At 52.6% G+C, this 20,481-nt stretch overlaps 6 protein-coding genes across 6 annotated transcripts; 4 read left to right on the forward strand and 2 right to left on the reverse strand.

Annotated features, from left to right (window-relative positions):
* Positions 1–2,280: 2,280 nt before the first annotated feature.
* BKA58DRAFT_376384 (uncharacterized protein) lies at positions 2,281–4,806 on the reverse strand. The gene is made up of 2 exons (XM_046169518.1): positions 4,084–4,806; positions 2,281–3,946 (listed from the first exon to the last, which is right to left on the reverse strand). The coding sequence occupies exons 1-2, from the start codon at positions 4,380–4,382 to the stop codon at positions 2,737–2,739; spliced, it is 1,509 nt and encodes a 502-aa protein (XP_046028858.1). The 5' UTR covers positions 4,383–4,806; the 3' UTR covers positions 2,281–2,736.
* A 246-nt stretch (positions 4,807–5,052) lies between these two features.
* Positions 5,053–6,561, forward strand: BKA58DRAFT_309316 (FAD binding domain-containing protein; the record flags this gene model as incomplete). The annotated part of the gene is made up of 1 exon (XM_046167235.1): positions 5,053–6,561. One exon carries the CDS (start codon positions 5,053–5,055, stop codon positions 6,559–6,561), a length of 1,509 nt encoding a protein of 502 aa, XP_046028859.1.
* Positions 6,562–7,640: 1,079 nt separating this feature from the next.
* BKA58DRAFT_87477 (Alpha/Beta hydrolase protein) lies at positions 7,641–9,372 on the forward strand. Its single transcript, XM_046176084.1, has 2 exons — positions 7,641–8,321; positions 8,385–9,372. Exons 1-2 carry the CDS (start codon positions 7,876–7,878, stop codon positions 9,268–9,270), a joined length of 1,332 nt encoding a protein of 443 aa, XP_046028860.1. The 5' UTR covers positions 7,641–7,875; the 3' UTR covers positions 9,271–9,372.
* Positions 9,373–10,155: 783 nt separating this feature from the next.
* Positions 10,156–11,249, forward strand: BKA58DRAFT_465760 (Isochorismatase-like protein; the record flags this gene model as incomplete). The annotated part of the gene is made up of 4 exons (XM_046174976.1): positions 10,156–10,370; positions 10,419–10,453; positions 10,507–10,733; positions 10,826–11,249. Exons 1-4 carry the CDS (start codon positions 10,307–10,309, stop codon positions 11,247–11,249), a joined length of 750 nt encoding a protein of 249 aa, XP_046028861.1. The 5' UTR covers positions 10,156–10,306.
* A 3,604-nt stretch (positions 11,250–14,853) lies between these two features.
* BKA58DRAFT_87527 (uncharacterized protein) lies at positions 14,854–15,944 on the forward strand. The gene is made up of 2 exons (XM_046176085.1): positions 14,854–15,559; positions 15,611–15,944. Exons 1-2 carry the CDS (start codon positions 15,048–15,050, stop codon positions 15,861–15,863), a joined length of 765 nt encoding a protein of 254 aa, XP_046028862.1. The 5' UTR covers positions 14,854–15,047; the 3' UTR covers positions 15,864–15,944.
* A 1,228-nt stretch (positions 15,945–17,172) lies between these two features.
* Positions 17,173–19,343, reverse strand: BKA58DRAFT_309343 (C6 zinc finger domain-containing protein; the record flags this gene model as incomplete). Its single annotated transcript, XM_046167237.1, has 2 exons — positions 17,173–19,194; positions 19,248–19,343. 2 exons carry the CDS (start codon positions 19,341–19,343, stop codon positions 17,173–17,175), a joined length of 2,118 nt encoding a protein of 705 aa, XP_046028863.1.
* Positions 19,344–20,481: the final 1,138 nt, after the last annotated feature.

The raw sequence follows: 20,481 nt of genomic DNA on the forward strand, positions 1-20,481 counted from the left end.
TGGTGTTGGCGTGCTGGTACACCTGCTCGATCTGCTCATCACGCTCGCCTTCTGCGGACTCGCGGGCGGCAGTCTGGGCTGCTAAACGCTCCCTCAGTGTCGCCATGTCGGTGGTGATGTTATCAACATCGGTCTCCATGCGTGTGATGCTGTCCTCCAACTCCTCGATGTAGGTATTCTTTTGTGTGACATCAGCCTCTGCGGCATCGCGACCCTCCTGCTCGATGCCGAGTTCGGTCTCTAGAGCCTGAATGCGCTCGCTGTATTCCTGTTCCATGCGAGCGATCGTTTCATGGTGGGTCGTCTCGAATTCCGCTGCGGTGATGGTAACGGTGTCAAGGTCGACGCGGTACTTCTCGAGAGCTTCACGTAGTTTTGCCAAGGAGGTGTCCTTGTCTTCGTTCTCGTCTTGCAGGCCAGCGATGTGACCATCTTGTTCGGCAAGCTGGCGCTCTTGTTCTATCGACAGTGTGGTCAAGGCAGCGTTGCGCTCTTCAAGATCAAGGATGACGCGCGCCTTGTCTTCGTTCGCCTTGTCGAGAGTGAAGACTTCGGATTCAAGCTGCTTCACGCGCTCCTCTGATTCGCCAAGCAAGTCCAGAACACCCTCGTACTGTCGTCGGAGAAGCACTTCGGTCTTCTGGGAGCTGTTGATAAGCGTGAGCTTCTGCTTGAGCTCGAAGAAGATGCCACTGAAGAGCTCTGGGACCTTCTGAAGAAGCTGTTGGTTGGTAAGGCCAACAGTGGTACCGGGGAAGAACTTCTCGATCTCAGCGCGGAGGTCCTCGAAGCCATGGCGTAATTCGGTGAGGATTTCGCGGGAGGAAGCACCAGCCTCGATGAAGCGGAGGTTCTGAAGCTCGATGGTGATCAAGCGCAGCGCACCTTGAGATTCACCCAGGGCCTTGCTCATTTGCTTCAGCTCCCGCTCGTAGCGCTCGATAGCCTCGTCTTCTATCTTGTCCAATATGATCTCCTCGCCTTCAGTCAGGCTGTCGCGGTTGAGTTGTGATACGGTCGGCAGAGACTCCAGTGTCATTTGGCTGGAGATCTCCAGCGCGCGGGAGGAGTACTCGCCGGTAGGAGTTGTCACCATGTCGAGATCTTGCGACATGTTCAGCTCGTCGGGGTTGACCATGACGAGACCATCCTCATCGTCGGACAGCTCAACTGGCTCGTTGTCGTCGCCGTTGTATAACGAAGACGCGCGCAGCTCGTCGATCTGTTGGCGGGCCTCGTCTAGCTCCACTTGCAGATCATTGGCGTCTGCATCTTCGAGGTCGATCTCACCAAGTCGGCGGGCCTCCAGACGGTACTCGAGGTCCTTGATCTTGTCGTCCTGCGCCTTCAGCTGGCGACGAAGCTCCAAAAACATCTTCTTGTCCTTCTTCTGGTGGTCCTCGAAGTCGTTTACTTCTTGGCTCAAGTGGCTTCGGCGGAGGCGGCGACGGGCGCGGCCGTCAAGAACTTGTGTGAGGGGTGCGAACTGGACGCGGTTGCCGTTGGTCTCGTCGACCTCGTCGACGCGTTCGATGTGAAGCTGAGCTGGCATAGACATGCGAGAGCGACGGGTGTTGGTGAAGCGGCTGCGGGAGGCACCGACGCGGTCGAGATGGGGAGTCAGGCCAGGGAGGGGTTGTGTAGAGGCAGGGCGGTTGAACATGAGCTCATCCTCGTCCTCGTCGACGGCGACTGGAGGCTCAGAGTGTCGGCGGTTGTAGCGGCGTGTGGTGGTGCTGCTCTGCTCGACATTGATGTTGTCTCCCTGCTGCGACCGCGAGAAAGACTGCTGGATCTCTTCGGCGATCTGGTCCTCGTCGTCGTCGACCTGGACGCGCTTGCTGCGCTTCGTTTGCGAGAGCTCCGCAGAGGGCGACGCGGTTCGCTTTATGGCAGAAGACATGTCTTCGGTGGGTGTCTGGTTCTTGGACGGGCGGCCGCGCTTGCGTCGAGGAGCGTCACCGGGACCCTCGTGGTGGTGCTCAGATGGTAGGCCACTGAGGCGCGCCATGGTTGAGCGATTGGACGGTTTTCCGACTGCGAGTACCTTCTGGATACAGTATTAGACAACGGGAGCTTCCGGGAGGCGGCAGTGAATGATCGCGGCCCGTGGTGCTGGAGCTGCGTACCTGGCCAAAATTTCGTCAACAGAGCAAGATCGTCAATCGGCCCGTGGTTGGCAACAGCGTTGGTACAAGGAGAAGGAGCGGAGGGATCAGGTGTGGTGGGGTATGGGGAGAGACAGGGCCAAGTTTGTCTATATTCAAAAAATGGTTGACGGGCGCCTGTTGTGGTGGGCGAAATGGGGTGGTTGGTGTGGAGGCTAGCCTCTGCTACGTCAATGCGAGCTTGCGGTGAGTCGAGGCCGGGAGTAGTCAAGCTTCCACGCTAACCCAGCCCTGACGTACACGCGACTACTGGCGCCTTCTACGCGTTTTCACCAAGAGCAAATCCCATCTGAAACAGGCTGTGAACCGGTTTGTTACGTGTGAACCACCATCTAAATCAGCCACTGACCTGCCATTATACCATGCGCACAACGTCACCGTAAGCCATTCACGCAGCACAAGACGCGTTTGAGGCTCTAGTCCGCCGATCGTCATTCTTCTAGACCTGCAGGCAGCTGTCAGGGCAACACGGCCCAGATGTGCATCACGATGCTTTTAAGGCGTATGCCGATGCAATGGATCTCCCACACATTCCCCGATATCCAGCCATCTTCGGTACGATGCGTTGTCACTTCTTCAACAAGAAATCGCTTTGGAAAAACAACCCCTTCGTTGCGCTCGCAACCCCATACAACCCACCAAGCGGCCATGTATCCCAAAATTGGCGGTATGCCCATTCATTCCAAGTCTCCGTCTTCATCACGCTTTTCCCTCCGGCAACGCCTTGCAGATCAACTTTCACTTTGTCAAAAACACTTGGCAAGCTCTCGGCGTGGTATTTTCTCCGTAGGTCCATGTACTTCTTTTCGTCGTAGATGTCCCAGAACTCTTGCTCGGTGTAATACGCGTGCGCATACAAACACTTCATGCCTCCTAGCTCGGTGACTTTGGCTTCGAAGTCTCTGTTCAGCTTGATGAATTCGTGGGCGTCACTCGGTCCCATGTCCCAGATTCCCACGTCGAGGAGGATGTCGTCTTTGATATTGTTCCCTTGGGAGAAGCTTCGCTCCCCACGGGGCGCCGACTTCACTGGGCACAGCCAGAGCGGCCAGATACCAGTCCTTTCGTCTGTCCATCGAACAAATTCTTCCGCCGCATCGTATGGTACACCATAGTCTTGTATGATCGTTCGGGATGCGAGACCTGAGCGATGCAGAGCATGTACCATTGTCCGAGAGTACATGAAAGGATCTAGGAGAAAGCGCGTGAGACGATTGAAGGGCGTAACGAAGTATTTGAACGCGCGCAGTCCTGACCAGAAGACGCCTCTGTCGTAGCGGAAAAGATATGACTGAACAGGCACAAGCTCCTTGTGTGTTGTGTTCTCGTCCTGAACCCGCTTCAGAATGTCTTGTGCATGCATGTATAGCCAGGGGTCTGTCGCTTTGTCGAAACTCTGAATGCTTCTATTCATTGGAGCATCCGTCAGGCGACCGATCATAATCACGCCACTCGTCATCGAATACAGAATACCATCCATGTATTCGACCTCGAGATCGTCTTGGTAGCGTCGAAATTGCTCGACGGCCTCATTTGTTGAGCAAACTGGAATGTACTCCAACTCAACGTAGCGACTTGCGTCAATCAGCTCCATTTTGAGTAGGGTAATGACGCCCAGACTTCCGCAACTCCCGGCTGCTGTGAAGAATAGATCGCGGTTCTCTTTTGCCGACGCCCATACTACCTCGCCGTTTCCTAGTATAAGCTCAATGCCAGAGATGGTGCGATCGAACAACCCATACTTATAGGAGCTGCTCTCGCCACTGGTACCAGCGAATCTATCAACTTTAGTTAGCAGTTGCCCATGCCATATAGTTTGCCAAGATGTCTTTAGCTTTGTGTTCGCCACTATGAATCTGAAGCCGATAAAGGCCTAAAGTGATCACTGGGCTACGTCTTGTTGCTTATCACTCACCCGCCACCGACTGTGATGTTCGGGAGCTCCATGACGACTTTCGGCAAGAAACCTCTGGCCATCGTAGCTTCCACAAGTTTATCCATCGGCACATTCGGCTCCACCAGAACTGTCTTTTCAAGCTCATCGAATTGGAGCACATGGTTGAGTGAGCTGACATCGATGATCTGATTGCGATCCCGAGAAGACTTCCGTGTTGACAGTGTAGAGCCATGGTAAATGCGGAATGGGGTCTTTGAGGCACTGAAGCGAGCGACTTGCGATGCCAGAGTCGCTACTGTTGAGTTGTGGATATCCATTGTGTGCGGATAACGATACGGTGAGATGTAACGATGTTGTCGGACGGTCCGGGGATGAAGAGAACATGGTGTGGCGTTGCTTTTGATGTATACATAAGCTGCAGGGCTGAGCCTTCTCCACTACCCGTTGGATCCTGCTAAAGTCATTATCTGACTACTCGCTCCGGACCAAAAGCCGCTCTTGCGTGGGACGAAGGATCGGTATGCATCCATCTGTGAGAGACCCTTCGTCGTGTACAATCAGGTGACGAGCTGTTATTATTTGCCCTTCAGAATAACCACAATCGCGACCGTACGCGCGAGCATCACCTTCCGCATCGTGGGTGATGAGATCGGGCGCCCCATAGGGACCGGAAGCGCGGAAGACGATCCACTCGCTAAGAACGCTGACGTACGGCGTTAGGGAAGGTTTTTCCAGCCCCAAGGTTTTTGCTTGGGTATTGTATACGAAATACGACTAAGCCAGCCTGGAGGCAGCTGACACGTTTCGAGCATACTGTAGTCGCGACCGCAAAAGTAGGAAGGAAAGATTGGCGGTTCAACCTCGTGGAATCGTGGGCAGGTACGACCGCCACTAGCGCAGCCTTTTCAGCCTCATCTCGCAGCCACACATCACGCAGGAAAGTAACACCAATCGCATCGCTGCAGTCGGTTCCACACCATATTCCCGATGGACAGTCACCAGGCTACTGTAGAGACAATACGTTCTCGCATACAGCGTTTTTACCACACCAAATCTGCATTTCGCGTCTATCATGGCAGCACGAACAGCACCCGCCATGCTCATTTCGACCGAGATGCTATCGTGGACGTAAGCTCCCTCAATCACGTCCTAGCTATCGACAGGGAAAAAAGAACGGCGCTTGTCGAACCCAATGTCCCTATGGATGCCTTGGTCAAGGAAACCATGAAGGCGGGCTTGCTGCCTCCTGTTGTCATGGAGTTCCCAGGCATTACCGTAGGAGGAGGCTTCGTAGGCACAGCAGGAGAAAGTAGCAGCTTCAAGTACGGATTTTTCGACCGCACAGTCTTGAGCGCAGAAGTGGTTTTGGCAGATGGCACGCTTATCACGGCATCTCAGGACGAGAATCAAGAGCTGTTTGAAGGACTAAGAGGTAGCTTTGGGACACTTGGCGTGCTCACGCTGGTGGAGATGCAGCTTGTTCCCCTCAAGAAGCTGGTTGAAGTTACCTACCATCCAACCTTCTCCTTCGAGAACGCTACAGATAAGATCCAGTACCATACCACCGACGAAAGGAACGATTACGTTGACGGAGTCTTGTTCTCCAAGGGTGCTGGGGTGGTAGTAACAGGGCGACTTGTTGACAATGACCATACGCCTGACTTGCCACTCCAACGCTTTTCTAGGCCTTGGGACGAGTGGTTCTGGATACGCGCAAAGAAGCTCGCGGCAAAAGGCATCATCACAAAAGAGCTTGTTCCAGTGGAGGATTACCTGTTTCGCTATGATCGAGGAGCATTCTGGATGGGAATGTATGCTTACAAGCAGTTCATGGTCCCTTTCATGTGGTTCACGCGCTTCTTGCTGGACTACTTCATGCACACAAGGATCATGTATCATGCATTACACGTGTCTGGATATACGGATCGTTTTATCATCCACGACATCGCGTTCCCAGCCGCTAATACTGCTTCTTTCTTGCAGTATTCGGACCAAGCTTTCACGATATATCCGATTTGGCTGTGTCCGCTGCGGCAGGATGGTAGAAGTTCAATGGGCCACCCCAAGCCATTCGAAGGCCCTGTCAATGGGAAAGAAAAGGGCGTTTATGACGGCAAATACATCAGCGTTGGTATTTGGGGCCCGTACTCGTCGAACGAGATTGAGTACATTCGCGCAAACCGTGAGATCGAAGCAAAGATGCGCGAGCTGGGTGGGCTGAAGTGGCTATACAGCCGGGTCTTCTACACCGAAGACGAATGGTGGCAAGTCTACGACAAGCGCGAGTATGATGTGCTACGCAACAAATACAACGCAGATTCCCTGCCAACGATATGGGACAAAGTCAAAGACCGAGGAAGAAAGGAGGAGTTCGGTCCAGGCCTGAAAGGTATACTAAAACGCGTCGTTAAGAGCAACGCTTTCTTGAGTGGACTCTATGGCATCTACAAGGCGGTCAAAGGTGGAGATTACATGTTGAAGAAGAAGGCTTCCTGAACCAAAGTAGTTAAGAATTGGCTACGTACTTTACAAAGGTGGTAATGAGCAAGCCTTGAATTAGTGCGGAGTCTAACAAGGGCTAGCGGCGTCTTGGGGCTGTCGGTGACCTCGAGGAACATGGACCGACCCCTCCTCACTTTATGAACTCTCCACTACCGTCCCACCTCTTTGTAAACCATCATAATCGATTTCATTTCTCCTCGGAGTACAGGGAACCATGGTTCTAGAAGGAAACGTGTGATCGTCACGGAAGCCTCGTTGCCGTCTCAAAGCGGGCCATGACGTTTAGGGGGCGGCGCGCCTTCTGCGATCAAGGCCGAAGATTCCAAATTCTTAGCGCAAGTCAACGATCAACACCACGGACATTGCGACCGTGCTCAATCACGACCCAAAGGCAATTATAATCGCGTCATTATCGAGGTCTTTGCTGCCCAGGTATCAAGACGCGAACATGTTGTTGCTTACACATGCATGTCGTGTCCAGTCACAACGCAGCGTCGACCCGAGCCTTGAATTGGTCCCGACCACGCACCTTCATGCAGGTCGTGTACCGTCGCTACCTTGGTTCTTCCGAACCACATCACGAGGCTATAGGCAAATACAATCGACAATAACTTCGGTCGCAAGGCTTCCGTGCGTCTTTGCCAGACCACCGCTCAAAAGCACAAGTGAATGCTTCACCTGCAGCGCGCGAAGACGTGCTGCGAAACATCTCCGTGGCCTGATAGACCTTACACGTATGCTATGGACGCGTTCTAGGCGTAGGGACAAACTTCCCAATGTACCTGCGTATGGTAGCTTCCACCTATGGTGGCAGGTAGTCTCATTATACAAGAGCTAACCTTGAAACGGTTGACATACTTCATCGATTACCCAATCCAGCCTATGATGCCACACGGAGGTCCACTGACTACTGGGGTAAAACAGCGCTTGGCGCGGGACTACTTGCTTTAGTACCCCGTCGTCTCCTTGTTCCGGATATTGCTTTGCCGGCACTTGATTTAGCTGCTGATTTCACATGCAGAGAGTTCACTGCGGTACATTGACTAGACGGCCGATAATTAACTATTGGTTGCACAACGTCAATTCGGATGAATAAACCGTTCGGCAGCGCTATGGAAACTTCGATCGACGAGTTCGCACGCTTTGGATTTGTTGGTAGCTCCAGTATTGGAAGGGTCGTAATGTAAGGGTGCAGCAGCCAAGCGTGTGCCTTCGGTACTATATAACGGGGCAGCCACACTCAGTCACGTATGTACCACCAGTACTCAGGTCGAGTCTCACTTCAACTCGTCATCCTTCAGCACAAACATGGCTCCAGTCACAGCATTGCTGCCCCTCGCCCTGGCTGGCATTGCTGCCGCCAGGCAATGCTCAAACTTCATGATCCAGACTCCCATCACCTCACGACAGGGACAGTTCAAGGAAGTACCAATTGAAGGCAACCTCGACGTCGGCGCATTCGTAGCTAGCTTCAACCAGTTCGGTAAGAACTACAGCGCGGAGCTTCTTGAGGGCTACCAGACCCTGCAAGGTACCTACAACATCTCTGCGCAGTACTGTAAGCCAGCCAGCGGTAGCGGAAACACGATCCAGCTCTTGAGCCACGGCATTGGCTTTGACAAGACCTACTGGGATCTTGAATACGACAACTACAACTACAGCTACGTCGACGTCGCGTTGGCTGCTGGTTACAGTACGCTCGCGATTGACCGACTTGGTATCGGTAACTCGTCTCACGGAGACCCTTTCAACGAGTAAGTGATGTTTCCACTGCGAATTTTGTGTACCATATACTGATCAGGCTTGTTCTTCTTTAGGATTCAAGCACAAGCCGAAGTTGAGGCCCTCAACTCTATCACTACACAGCTGCGTGACGGCAAGATCCCAGAGATTAGCTGCGCATACGAGAAGGTCATCCACGTTGGCCACTCTTTCGGCAGCGTCCAGTCCTACTGGCTTTCCGCCAAATACCCCGAGAACACCGACGGTGTCATCCTCACCGGATTCTCCGTCGCCGGACAATTCCTTGCCTACATCACTGCCGGATGGAACCTACACAGCGCTCGTCTCAACCAGCCCCTGCGCTTTGGAAATGCATCCAACGATGTCATCGAAACTATCGCCAGCAAGTATGACCTGAGCGACAACATCGTCGGCAGTCTTCAGAAGATCCTTGCGGCCGCTGGTGTGGACCTGACCACCGACGAGGTATGGAACGAGCTTGCGACCACCGAGGTCCTCGACTTGATCAACGGATACAACAAGACCGTCACCCAATACGACTACCCGGCTGGATATTTGGCACACTCCGACCTCACTGCCTTACAGTACGCTTTCCTCCAGCCCGGCAACTACGACGTCGGCCTCGCTCTTGTAGCTGAGAAGACCAAGCAGCCCGTCACTACCGGCGAGCTCTTAACCATCGGCGGCTCACCTAGCTCATCTCCCTTCACAGGCCCAGTCCTCGTCATCACCGGCGAGAACGATGTTCCCTTCTGTGGAGGTAACTGCTACGGCCAGGTCATGGGTTCCAACGCCTCCAACATCCCCGAGGCCGTTGCCATGGCCTACCCCAACGCCTCTGCTTTCGAGTCATACATCCAGCCTAACACTGGTCATGGCTTAAACTTCCACTACAACGCCACAGCTGGGTACCAGGTCATGCAAGACTTCTTGGCCAGCAATGGCCTTGCTGCGCAGTAAGCGTTGTACTGTGTTTTCTGTCGCGTCATTTCTTCAGTTGAGGTTGGGCGCCGAACGGGCATCTCGCAAGTTTGATCCATACTTTGACTTAGCGCGTTGGAGAATGAATTCGTACATTTTTGTAATACCATGCAACAGAATTGTCTTTGAAAGCTTTGCGTGCTGTACTTGATGTGGCTTACTCTTGACCATGCCTGTCGAATGCCATTATCGGTACTTAGATGCTTGAGTACTTGGCTCGAATTTCCAAGCATTAACTAATGATCTCAAGCAGCAGCGCTCCGGTGCGATCTCGCTTGGATGAATGTTGAGCGCAAGCGTGGGTGACCAAATGCTGATGAATAAGCCTGTCGTTGCTGACTATGCAGCTTCGTATGCAGGAAATGCTGGGCGTCTCCGCAGCTCCCATGCACGACGGCCTCAAGCGAGACCAAACATCATGGGCAGATCTCAGAACACCATTGGCAGTATTGCACCACACGTCTTCGCCTATTCTATCACCGGTTATCAAAGACTTATTCAGGACGTCGCCGTCGTGTATGAGGCTTCAACACATGGGCATTGATGGCGACCCACTTCGCCCATGCACGACATCTTGACTAGGACCCGGAATGCGGGGCTATGTTGTGGAAGTAACCAATACTGGGTAGTGAAATTGGCAAACAACCTGGGTACATGGTTAGTCATTGCTTGAATAGCATTGCAAACTACAAAATCTCCAGATTGAGATGTTAGTCTGCGTCTGCACGAGGCAGGACTTGGTTACGTGCTCCGCCTTAACATGGACCTAAACCATGTTGTGCGAGAGTGGGCTTGTGGGCCAAGGCGCGGCAAAGCATCTGCGCAGTGTAGTAGATGCGACAGACCATACTTTGAGCAGGATTTACTGGGTAAGGTGGATGAGGCTTAAGGCTTTGTAGGGGTATAAAGAGATCTTCCCACTGCTTCCAAGTCACCAACCATTGCAACAGTATCAAATACTTCTCAGACTTCAGTAGCATAACTTGATCAAGCGGTCGCATTACCAGTCTTTAAGATGAGGTTCGGTTCCACCATTGCTCTTGCAGCCCTCACGCTTCTTAACACCGTTCGCGGTGACGGTACGATTGTCCCACAAGACAAATCTCCCAGCAACTAACATGCCTCAGCTGTACCGTGGGAGCGCATCGACAAGGACAACGCAGTAAGTCGCCTTCATACTCTCAAATCGATCTCCTCATCTAACGTCTCAAGTAGCTCCTCCTCATTCTCGACTTGCAGGTCGGTCTCTTCCAGCTTGCCAGAGACTGGGACCCGACACTCTACAAGCAAAACATCATGGCCCACGCCGAACTAGGCAAAGTCTTCGACATCCCAGTCATTCTGAGCACGTCTGCGGACCAAGGTCCCAATGGGCCTTTGCCCAAGGAGATGCTGGAGATGTATCCTGATGCACCGCTTATTCGGCGTCAGGGTGAGGTCAAGTAAGTCGTCTTCTTCATCATCACCTATACCTTGTATCAACATATTACACTGCCCGCTTCTCAATAAAACGCCTTTCCTAACATACCCCTAGCGCCTGGGACAACGAGGCCTTCCGCGCCGCCATCCGCGCAACAAACAAAACGCAAATCATCGTCGGCGGCATCACAACCGACGTATGCACCACCTTCCTCGCCCTTGCCCTCCGCTCAGAAGGCTACTCCGTCTTCGCCAACGTCGAAGCCAGCGGTACCTACACGCAGCTCGTGCGCGACACGGCAAACGCGCGCATGCAGGCCGCTGGTGTGCAGCTCGTTTCTCTCTTCTCCATTGTATGCGATCTGATGCGGGATTGGCGCAATACGCCCGGTGCTAAGGAGCTGCTGCCGTACTTGGACAAGTATTTGCCGGTTTATGGAGCGGTGGCGAGGGGGCATGCAGCAGCAGTGGAGAATGGGACGATTATTCCCGGGGAGATTGAGCTTATTACGGGGGAGAATGGGACGGTTGTGTTGTAGAGGATTGTGAGGGTTTGGGCGATTGACGATGCGCGGGGAGGCGGAGACTACTGGTGGATAGCGGGTAAGAAGAGTTGACGGAGAGGCACATGATGAACGGCAGAGGGGACTGCGTGTAATGTCAATAGCAATATCAAGCGCGTAAGAGCAATGGCGTTACAACACGATCGTGTGGATGTTCATGACGCTTTTTGTGGGTCAATATCGATACGGCAGCTCTTGGCGAGGCCAAGGGCAAGTGAACGCGAAGCCACCTCGGCGTCTGCGAGCCCATCCGTCACCAGCTTCTTCAACTCCAAGAGAAGGAACTACATACCTGTATCTACGGCGCCTTATCAATGCGGTCACTAGGCTGAGCTTCAACATATGTTTTGCTAGCAATCGTCGTATAGGACTCACCGCCGCGTCGCCGTCCGTCGCGACATGCCTTACAATATGAGCAATGCGGAGCCTGAAGACGACCTGCCTACACTCCAATATGCCGCGCAACCGCTACCTTGAAATCCTACAATGGAACCTGCAAGTTATGCATCTCATTTACATATATACAAGACAAGGGCAGCATGAACAAGGATACGTCGCAGAGAACGCATTCCAAGGTAGGAACGATATGGCTTACGAGAGGCCTTTGACATGCATCTTGCCTTCGTGTATGTCGGTCTTGCCTAATTTACAAATAGAGTCAACTTCGACCAGAGCACAGAATTTGTTGTCTCGAGGGTGTCTAAGCAGTCGCGTTCTGAATTCTTGTGCTTGTACTCACCTTCGCTCTGCGTATAGCTTTCTTCGCATTATCGCAAGGAGATGCCCCTTGGTCCTTACCACGGACGGTCATCGCTATCAGTCTATTCGTTATTTACCTGCAGAGACAGACCATGTCCTTCTCGACACACGACTCATACTCGCCCATGATTCGGGCACGCCATGATGTGACCGAATACATACCACATGTACCTCCCTCACTCGCTGTATGGCCTGTGCTGCGTACCAGGAACGTCAGCAGAAACGGTCTAGTGGGTTTCAACAAGCGTTGCATGATCTGCGAGCAATTCGTGTGCAGTTTCTGGACCGAACCATGCGACGGTAGGGTGAAGTGGCTCATGAAGGTATTGGCACCACAGCCATATCTCCGACGAAGGCTTTCGGAAGACTTCATCGAACGATCCCTCCGTACACAGTAGCGTACAAGCCTCTCACTGTCAATGAAATGCCTACCGAACCCAGATGTATCGAACATAATCGCACAGCTTGTACAAACGCATGCCTCCATTGGTTCTTCCCATCCTCGCATCGCAACGGAAGACACGCCGCCGAACTATTGCAGATGGGGCGGCAAAACCAATGTACACATATGCTCTAGTCCTCCGGGCAGTTGTAAGATCGCAATCAAGATCCTCACGCGCGGATGTCGGCATGTCATCGGCCAAGACTGTCTCCATCAATGGATCATAGCAGGCAAGAACTGGTGCCGGTTTTGCGGTGTGGTTTGGTTCGAGGAAGGGAAGAACAAGATCATGAGAATGAGAATGAGGGTATTGAAAGAGTGCTATCAGGGAAGGACGGATCACGTCGAGCTTTTGGGCGTTATGTCAGGAAAGGAAGAGTGTCAACAACTTGCGAGACAATGTGGAACCGTGGGAGAGGGCGAGTGGAAAGGTATCCTCACAAGGGAGTTGGAGCGGATAATACTGGAGCAGTGTGGACGCCAGAAAGATATGGACTCTATGAGAAAGGAGATACTGAGGTTGGATCCCAGCTTTGTGGATACCTGGGTTGAGCTGAAAGAGGGACTCGAGAAACAGTGCTGCAGCGACGCGATATCACCTTGGACCGTCGATGAGTTATCGCTGACACTGTGGGATCCATACCAAAAATCGAGCGAGCGCAAAGGAATCCACATACCTCGTCACAAATGTCGTCAGGAATTTCCAACGACAGCTCCCCGTCTGGGCGTTTACCGCGATACCACGTTATCATAAAGACAATCGTCCCGTCGCTAAGATACTCAAAAATCTGACCACTTCTACTCTCATGACTCACTTCTTCCGTGATCCTCGTTCAAGAGACAACCAACGTGCGATTTCGCGATATGATATCAACCGCGGGTATACAGACCCACCATCGTGAAACGGCACATGCAGCAACCCTGAGCTCTATCACCCACAAGCTTTCCGCGGCATTTCTTAGCACATGGAGATCCGTTTCGGAAGCTCAAGCCATGCGTTTCGTGAGAAAAAGGATAATTCACAACTCCAACTGTTTGGCCCTCCGCCCGCTGTCGCGCAAGAGTTGCTGTATGCTTAAGTAGCGGCGCGCGGAGAGAACGCCGTGTTCGATGTTCACGGCATCTAACATGACAGCCGAGACTCTCAAACTCTGAATAATCAGCTGTACGAGCAACACAAACGCGCCGGGAGGTGAGTCGGTGTCTCGTACCACCACCTCACGAAACTATCCGGTCCAGAGCCCTCCAGAGCGCTCGCGCTTTCACATACCAAGACCAGGAAAGACCCGCGTACTATACGAAGTATTACCAGTACCTGCTTGGCGAAGAGAAAAAGAAAGAATATTAATAGCTCAAGTCGTGAGGAAGGACCGAGAGGTGTTTATCGTCGTTCTAGTTCTAGTCTCAGGTACGACTCGGAAGGATGCCGACGAGAGAAGGGAAAATAGATGTGCTATGGCTGGAAAAGGGTTGGTGTACTGAATGTGGACGTCCGTGTGTCGAGAGTAACGTTTCGCAGTCCGTTTTCAAGGGTGGAGCCCCCTGTCTGTGAGGTGCGGCAACCGGAGTGAGGTCCGCATCATGGCAGAGGACGGAAGTTGTAAACGAGTGAAGTCATCGCTGGAGTGTGCAACAAGCACAGAAACTGAGATGAACATCATCTCCAGTATCAACCTTCTAACGAAGCAAAAGTGACGATGCTTGGATCTGTGGGCATGCCGCTAGCCACAACTCGGTTGCCAGCTGCGCCTCGAGCTGCCAGTGCACCAATGACCTTTGCAATCTAACCCACACTTTCCACAAAACACTAACTTGCCATCAGCTCACCCATCTTATCTTAATGTGCTCACAGACAACCCGCCGCTCACCCACTGCACACACGAGCGCTCATCTCGGCTAAAGCTACAGCAAAAAGGCGCAGCGCAGCGCGCACCCCGGCGCGGTCGCTGACTCTAGAACCCGGTCTCTGCTTCCCGCTTAGACCCCGGCAAGATGCTACTGTGCGAAACGGCCGGCTGTGGTGTGGGCGTAGCTGATACAACAGCTGCGCTGAACACAGAAATGGGCAAAGGCGGGGGATTTCTTTCGCATATAGACTGGGCTGCTGCTGCGCGCATTCGGAATTTCACCTGTTCACCATTTCAAGTAATCTAATCAATCAATCCAACGACGGTTCGCTATCGCATAGCATTGCATAGCATCATCATCCTTCATAAGCAACACCAACACCACACTCCCCTACCCATCTACCACCTTATCTCTATCAGTCCATTACATCAGGCCGCCAGATTACCACCCAACTTGACGCATCAGCAATTCCACTGCTTATCATCAACCACATCGCTTACTTAGGTGTCAAGGCCCAGTCCTTGGTAGGTATGTCATCTTAGAAAAAGTATGCCCGAGACACCATCACTAACGGACCGAACAGCAAGGGAATCCCAACCGCTGCGCCTCTTCCCCTCACCTTGGTACAGACGTAACATCGCGTGGCTTTGTTAAAACCAAGAGAAAACTACACTTATAATCGTCTCACTTCTCTACGGAGAAAAGACACCACAATCACCACAACCATGTTGGCCAAAATCTCTACGTCGCTCGTCGCGACTCTGCTGCTCTCATCGACAACAATGGCTGCGCCTACACAAACACATTGCCGCTGCGAAATCGTTGCTGATATGCCATCGTCATCCGTTCCCGCTTCCGCTGCCTACACACCTTCCGCCGCACATTGGTCGCCAGCAGACCCCTCGCAAAGTCCAGTCGCAGTACTCAATGTATGCGCAAGTCTAGGATCCGAATTACAAAAACTACAGCACACAGAACCGGAGCTGTACGACTCGTATATGGCGGGTGCTATCAAGGATGCGCCGCAGAAGCCGGTACCAACTTCGGTGTTAATGAACGGTCATGATGAGGGACAGTCAATGTCAAGCCCACATAGAAGGATTGTGTGTCGTGCAGAATCCATATTGTCTCCCGCAGAGTTCCACAGCTCGTTTGTAGGGCTGTGGGCGCTGCAGATGATTGTTGTGCTGGCTATATTGGCTTGTGTTGCTGAGGGTCTGCACTTGGGTAAACAATGGTAAGACACCTTGAATTATCTCGAATTCGCAAATACTAACGGTATGGCTAGGATGGAAAACAACAGCTCTCCTGAACCAGTATCTAAGAAGAGCAGCTTGCGCTTGACCGGTGCAGAAAGGCGTCTTCTCGCCATACCTACTGGTGCCCAGCAAGCAGATTCAGTGTTCAGCCCGGGCGCAGAGAAGAAGCTACGAGCGTACGAGACGACACGATACTTTGTCACGCAAGCATCGAGTGGACGGAGAGAGTTCATTGCGTATGATGATGATAGCGATGATGAGGCGAACAGGCCTGTGATGTAGTGTTACCCACATCACGGCTTTGATTGAATGAATGTATTATGTTCCACCTTTCACTACCTATTCATCGTGCATGCATGTTCCAGCGATGCGAAGGCGAGTGGTAGAGTGGTTCGGTGTTACAACATCCGTCCAAGCAAACGACAGCGCCTTATCTTCCCCGCATGTCATGGGGTTTCATCCACCATGACACTTGCGCGAACCAACGTTTGGCCCTACTCCACGCCCCGCGGCTTGTGGTTTTACCCACGAGAACAACTGACAACGTCTTTGCTACAGATCGTGGACGTTTTTCCACCATCGTCCCTGCTTCCTCTTTCGTACCTGCCACCTCCCACCACAAAGATATCGTACAGCAGCAGAGCGTGCGATGTAATATCGCAAAACAAGAAGAGCAAACGCTTTCAATAGAACGATGAAGCAAATGGGTATCGCAAAGCAAGAACAGAATCGCTAAAGCAAGCAGTCTATATACAAGTCACCCGAACGATGCATCGATCCAATCGTGGCAGGGTGCAAACGGTCGAGCCAGGTAGTGGGCGCAAGGATGCATAGCCGCAGTGGACGAAAGTGTCGCGATCGGGAAACACAAGGAAGCATCCACTCATACCTACCTGAAAGGGAAGAAGACTAAAATACAAAGAGCGGGGGTATCGCAGGGGTAAAAGAGGAATTAGTTGTTGCTTGGTAAGGTGTTGTCGCATGGAGTATTAAGGTCGCTCGGGTTGTCGCTATGGGCATCTCGATAGATGTCATTATTAGGCGGGATTGGGTCCTGGTATGGGTCCAGATATCGGTACAAGTCATCGTGACAGGTCATCGCAGTGGGCTGATCGCAGCTGGGGGTATCGTAATGGGACAAGGTCGCAGAAAGGGATGTGGTCGTTGGCAGAGCATTCCAGATGGGTGCCAGTATTAGGGTTTCTTTGTCGCAGTAGGCAATGGGATGGTCGCTAGGGTATCGCGCGGGATATCGTAGTCGTATTATGGTAGTGTCGCAGTAGGCCAGGGGTCCACATTTCACATCACCGGGATGCTGAGAACCGAGGGGGTCTAGGTGGAAGCCGTACATTAGAGTTCGTATCGAGGACAGTACTGTGGGTACAGTCGTACAGGGGAGGACCAGAGCATGGTCTCCAGGAATGGCGCGCTAAAAAGAAACAGGAACAGCATGTCGAACGCCGTAGAGAAATGCCGTATCCAGGAAAAGCGCTAATATCATGTCGTAAATGTATCGTAGAAAGGACAGAATTTTGGTTAAAGGGAGCCGCGAGGTTCCGCTCCATGGTCGGTAGAGGTTGACACGATTGGTTCACATGATGGTGTGGTAACCCTTATCGTTCATGACGTCAATCCAGAACGCATCTTGGCCCTCGTCCGACTGGCGCCATGTCTCCTTAATGAGCTGAATCATTTTGCGAAGAGGCTTGTTGGGAAGCCTAAGAGCGAACTCCTGCAAACGCCTGATGACAAACTCACGAGCGGCGACGACCTCTGCGTCATTGGCCTGGACGTCGAAGAAGTCAATCGAAGAGACGAACTTCAACTCGGAGGCAGTAACGACGAGCAGGAGCGGCTGAATGCAGAATGTGCCAGACGAAGAAGGCAGAGATTCGAGTGACCGGATGATGTGCATGGCAAGTGAGTTGAGCCACAGCTTGATGTCGGTAGCCTCGTAGACTGTCTCAAATCGCGGAGTGGGGAAGGCGAACTCTATGTTCTCGCTACCCTTGGTCTTGCCGGAGCTTAAGCGCTTGCGTAGGATGGAGGGGAAAACACGGTAGATCTCCAACAAGCCAGACAGACGGTAGGCCTCGGCGATGGTGACGAAGTGTTCCTTGGGAGTACGTTCATCACCTGTGTCAATGACCTGATCGACCGATGGGTAGTCAACAGCTAGGAGGTCCTCTTCCAGTGAGGCGGCGTTCTGAAGGTTTTCTTGTCGTCGACGGAGGTCCATCGAGTTTTCACGATCCATCGAGCGCTCCTTGCGAACTAGACGACCAACCTCGGCAAAGAGGAAGTGGATCATCGGGGCGATGCCTGTCCAGGGATGAGGAACAGTCTTTCCCTGTGGCCCACGCGCCGCAGGAGTGTTCGTCCTGGCGGCAATACTAGGTCGCAGTCCTGACTTGGGCGAGAAGCTCATGGCATCTTCTGTTACGAAACCCATGAGCATCTCCCAGTGGATCAAAGACTCCTCAAAGAACTGTGCCTCGCGCTCAACCTCGATACCTCCTGATCGACTGAAAAGCTTGGGGAGGATGAGGTCTCGTGCGATGGACAGGTACTCTAGTCCAAGTGCGTTGCTGTCATGCCATGAGGTAGTGAGACCAAGTAGCATGATACTAAGGAAGGTCTTGGTCGCACTCGTGTGATCCCTCTGAGCAAGTGGAAGTTCCAGCTCCAGTGCCTCACGCGCCTTGCGCTGTAGCTCAAGACCGGTTGCCGCCATGTTGGGGAAGGTGTTGGCAAGATGTGCGGCCGCCATGGATTGGATCGCGTAATTAATGGAAGGGCAGTCCTTGTAAATACGGCCAATGGTAGTCCGGAAAGGGTTAAGAACAGAATCGAAAGAAGAAAACACAGCGCAGACGTCCTTGAAGTAGTGCTGGACGAGCAGTGACTCAACATCATCCGGAGAGGATGGGTCTGGAGAAGGACTTGGAAGACGATACAAGTCAAGGAGCAGCGAACGCGAGAGCCTGGGACTAGACTCCCGGGTCTGCTCCCGGTCCATCACAGGTAATGAAGACGAAGTCATGTCTTGCTTTTGTGATAGGTCATGCATGTCGAACGTGAGGTCCTCCAGTGAGCCAGAGTCGAAGTCGATGTTGTCGAATGGATCAAAGCTAAAGTCTTCGTTGGGCATTTGGATAGCATCAACGAATCCATCAAGCATGATGGGGTCCATGGTGTTGACATCCTCCATGGGGAAGGGCTCGTACTCACGAGGGGAGTCACCATCCTCGGTAGAAGACTCTTGTATCGAGGCTGGTTCCTCAAAGCTTGGTGGGGATGGGACTGCTGATGAGGCCTGTGTTGTCAAGGGTTGTTGTGTGGGAGGGGAGTTCTTCCTGCCTGCAGGGAGGACGGCAGCCAACGCAGCCTCGATACCACTGGCGACGTTCTGGGGAAGGGGTGACTTCGCTGCCGGTGAAGTGGTAGAGGTGGCGTCGGGTGTCGACCTGGGTCTAGGAGATGCCGACTTGGACTGGGTGGGATTGAAGACTTCGTACTTTGTCGACCACTTCAGAGTCTTCTCGTAGCCAGGACACGCGACGTTCCTTTTCTTGCACTGCAAGCAACCAGGAGCGGTCTCGTCACACTTGAGCTTTGTTTTTGTCAGCTAGTGGGCCAGTGCAGTAGGCAATCGTTGGACTTTACCCTCTTGAGTTTGCATCGACCACATCCGTTCCTGGATTTGGTCTTCTTAGCCTTCAGATCTCTCGCCAAAACCTTGTCTTGAGCCAATGTGGGCATTTTGAGTATCAGGGTTGGGTGGACTTGGTAAGGGGGCGAGGTCTGGGAATGTCGAACGACAACGGGGTGAGAATCCCGGTGCGAAGTAATAGGACTTAAGATGCGGATCCAGTGAATGCGGATACGACGCTTCAAATGCGCGTGACGGGTCAGTGACACAGCCGATGGTTCCCTTTGCCTATCATTAGACCGGTGTGGGCCAAGATAGCAGCTGATAAAAACATGCCGCTGGTGTGGTTGATGCAGGGCGACTGAGCCTGGATGCCGAGCTTCGGCCTTTTAACAACCCAGCTTTCCCCGAAGTATCCATATCGTGCATCAGCGCGCGGCTGATTGGCCAGCCACCGCAGTCGAGCGTCGCATTTTCGCTCTTTAAACCCCTCTATGGGAGGACGCCCGCTCAGCGGAAAAGTTGGACACGCGATTGATAGATTATCCGCATCGTCTGGAACTATCATCGGTGGCGGGCTCGTAAAGAAGGTTATAGCCAAAAAAGCATCATGAGGATGTTGAGAGTCTGGAGATAAGGCAGATCAACGGCTACCCCACAATCATCCAGAAGTGGGATGAAAGAAGTGGATTTGATAACTATGTATAGTTAGCGCATACTCCTAGCGCCGCTAGCAGCATCATCTTGCTTCACGATAACCTCAGCCCAAGATAAAGCCACGTCTGCACGCATGCCCCATGACGATGTCGGAGCGTCAACCAACGCAGCGTCCAGGCCTGCTCATATCGATGCATGCACTTATCGGCATGACTATCTAGAATATCCGACTCTGAGCGACCGCCTCGAACGAAGCGACCTATCACATGAGGTTCGTGAAGTCTTCGTAACACGGTATAAGCCATGAAGACATGAAAACCGTTATCTTCAACGAGGCGGCTCTGCTTTGATCGGCAGTTACCAAAGGCGCTACTGCACTGCTTGTCGAGCTCTGCCCTTGCTAAGCAGTGCCATGCCACCGGGCCTGGTCAAGCAATTGGCTGTCGCTAGTGGCATCGAGACGAGGTACACGTCGAACTTCTGCAGAGGCTGGATGCATCATGCTTTGAGCGCTTGCTACCCCGCAAAGTCAATATGAGAGACGTAAGGATAACAACCGTGTCACCGCTGAAATTCTGGGGTAAGAATCTG

Source organism: Alternaria rosae, assembly GCF_020736505.1.
Source record: "Alternaria rosae strain MPI-PUGE-AT-0040 chromosome Unknown BKA58scaffold_2, whole genome shotgun sequence".
Lineage (NCBI taxonomy): Eukaryota > Fungi > Ascomycota > Dothideomycetes > Pleosporales > Pleosporaceae > Alternaria > Alternaria rosae.

Excerpts from the sequence above, each read along its gene's own strand:
- BKA58DRAFT_376384 (XM_046169518.1), bottom strand. The coding sequence starts at position 4,382 with ATGGATATCCACAACTCAACAGTAGCGACTCTGGCATCGCAAGTCGCT. Across the intron at positions 3,947-4,083 it reads AACATCACAGTCGGTGGCGG|ATTCGCTGGTACCAGTGGCG; the intron begins GTGAGTGATAAG and ends TAAAGTTGATAG.
- BKA58DRAFT_87477 (XM_046176084.1), top strand. The coding sequence starts at position 7,876 with ATGGCTCCAGTCACAGCATTGCTGCCCCTCGCCCTGGCTGGCATTGCT. Across the intron at positions 8,322-8,384 it reads CACGGAGACCCTTTCAACGA|GATTCAAGCACAAGCCGAAG; the intron begins GTAAGTGATGTT and ends GTTCTTCTTTAG.
- BKA58DRAFT_87527 (XM_046176085.1), top strand. The coding sequence starts at position 15,048 with ATGTTGGCCAAAATCTCTACGTCGCTCGTCGCGACTCTGCTGCTCTCA. Across the intron at positions 15,560-15,610 it reads CTGCACTTGGGTAAACAATG|GATGGAAAACAACAGCTCTC; the intron begins GTAAGACACCTT and ends CGGTATGGCTAG.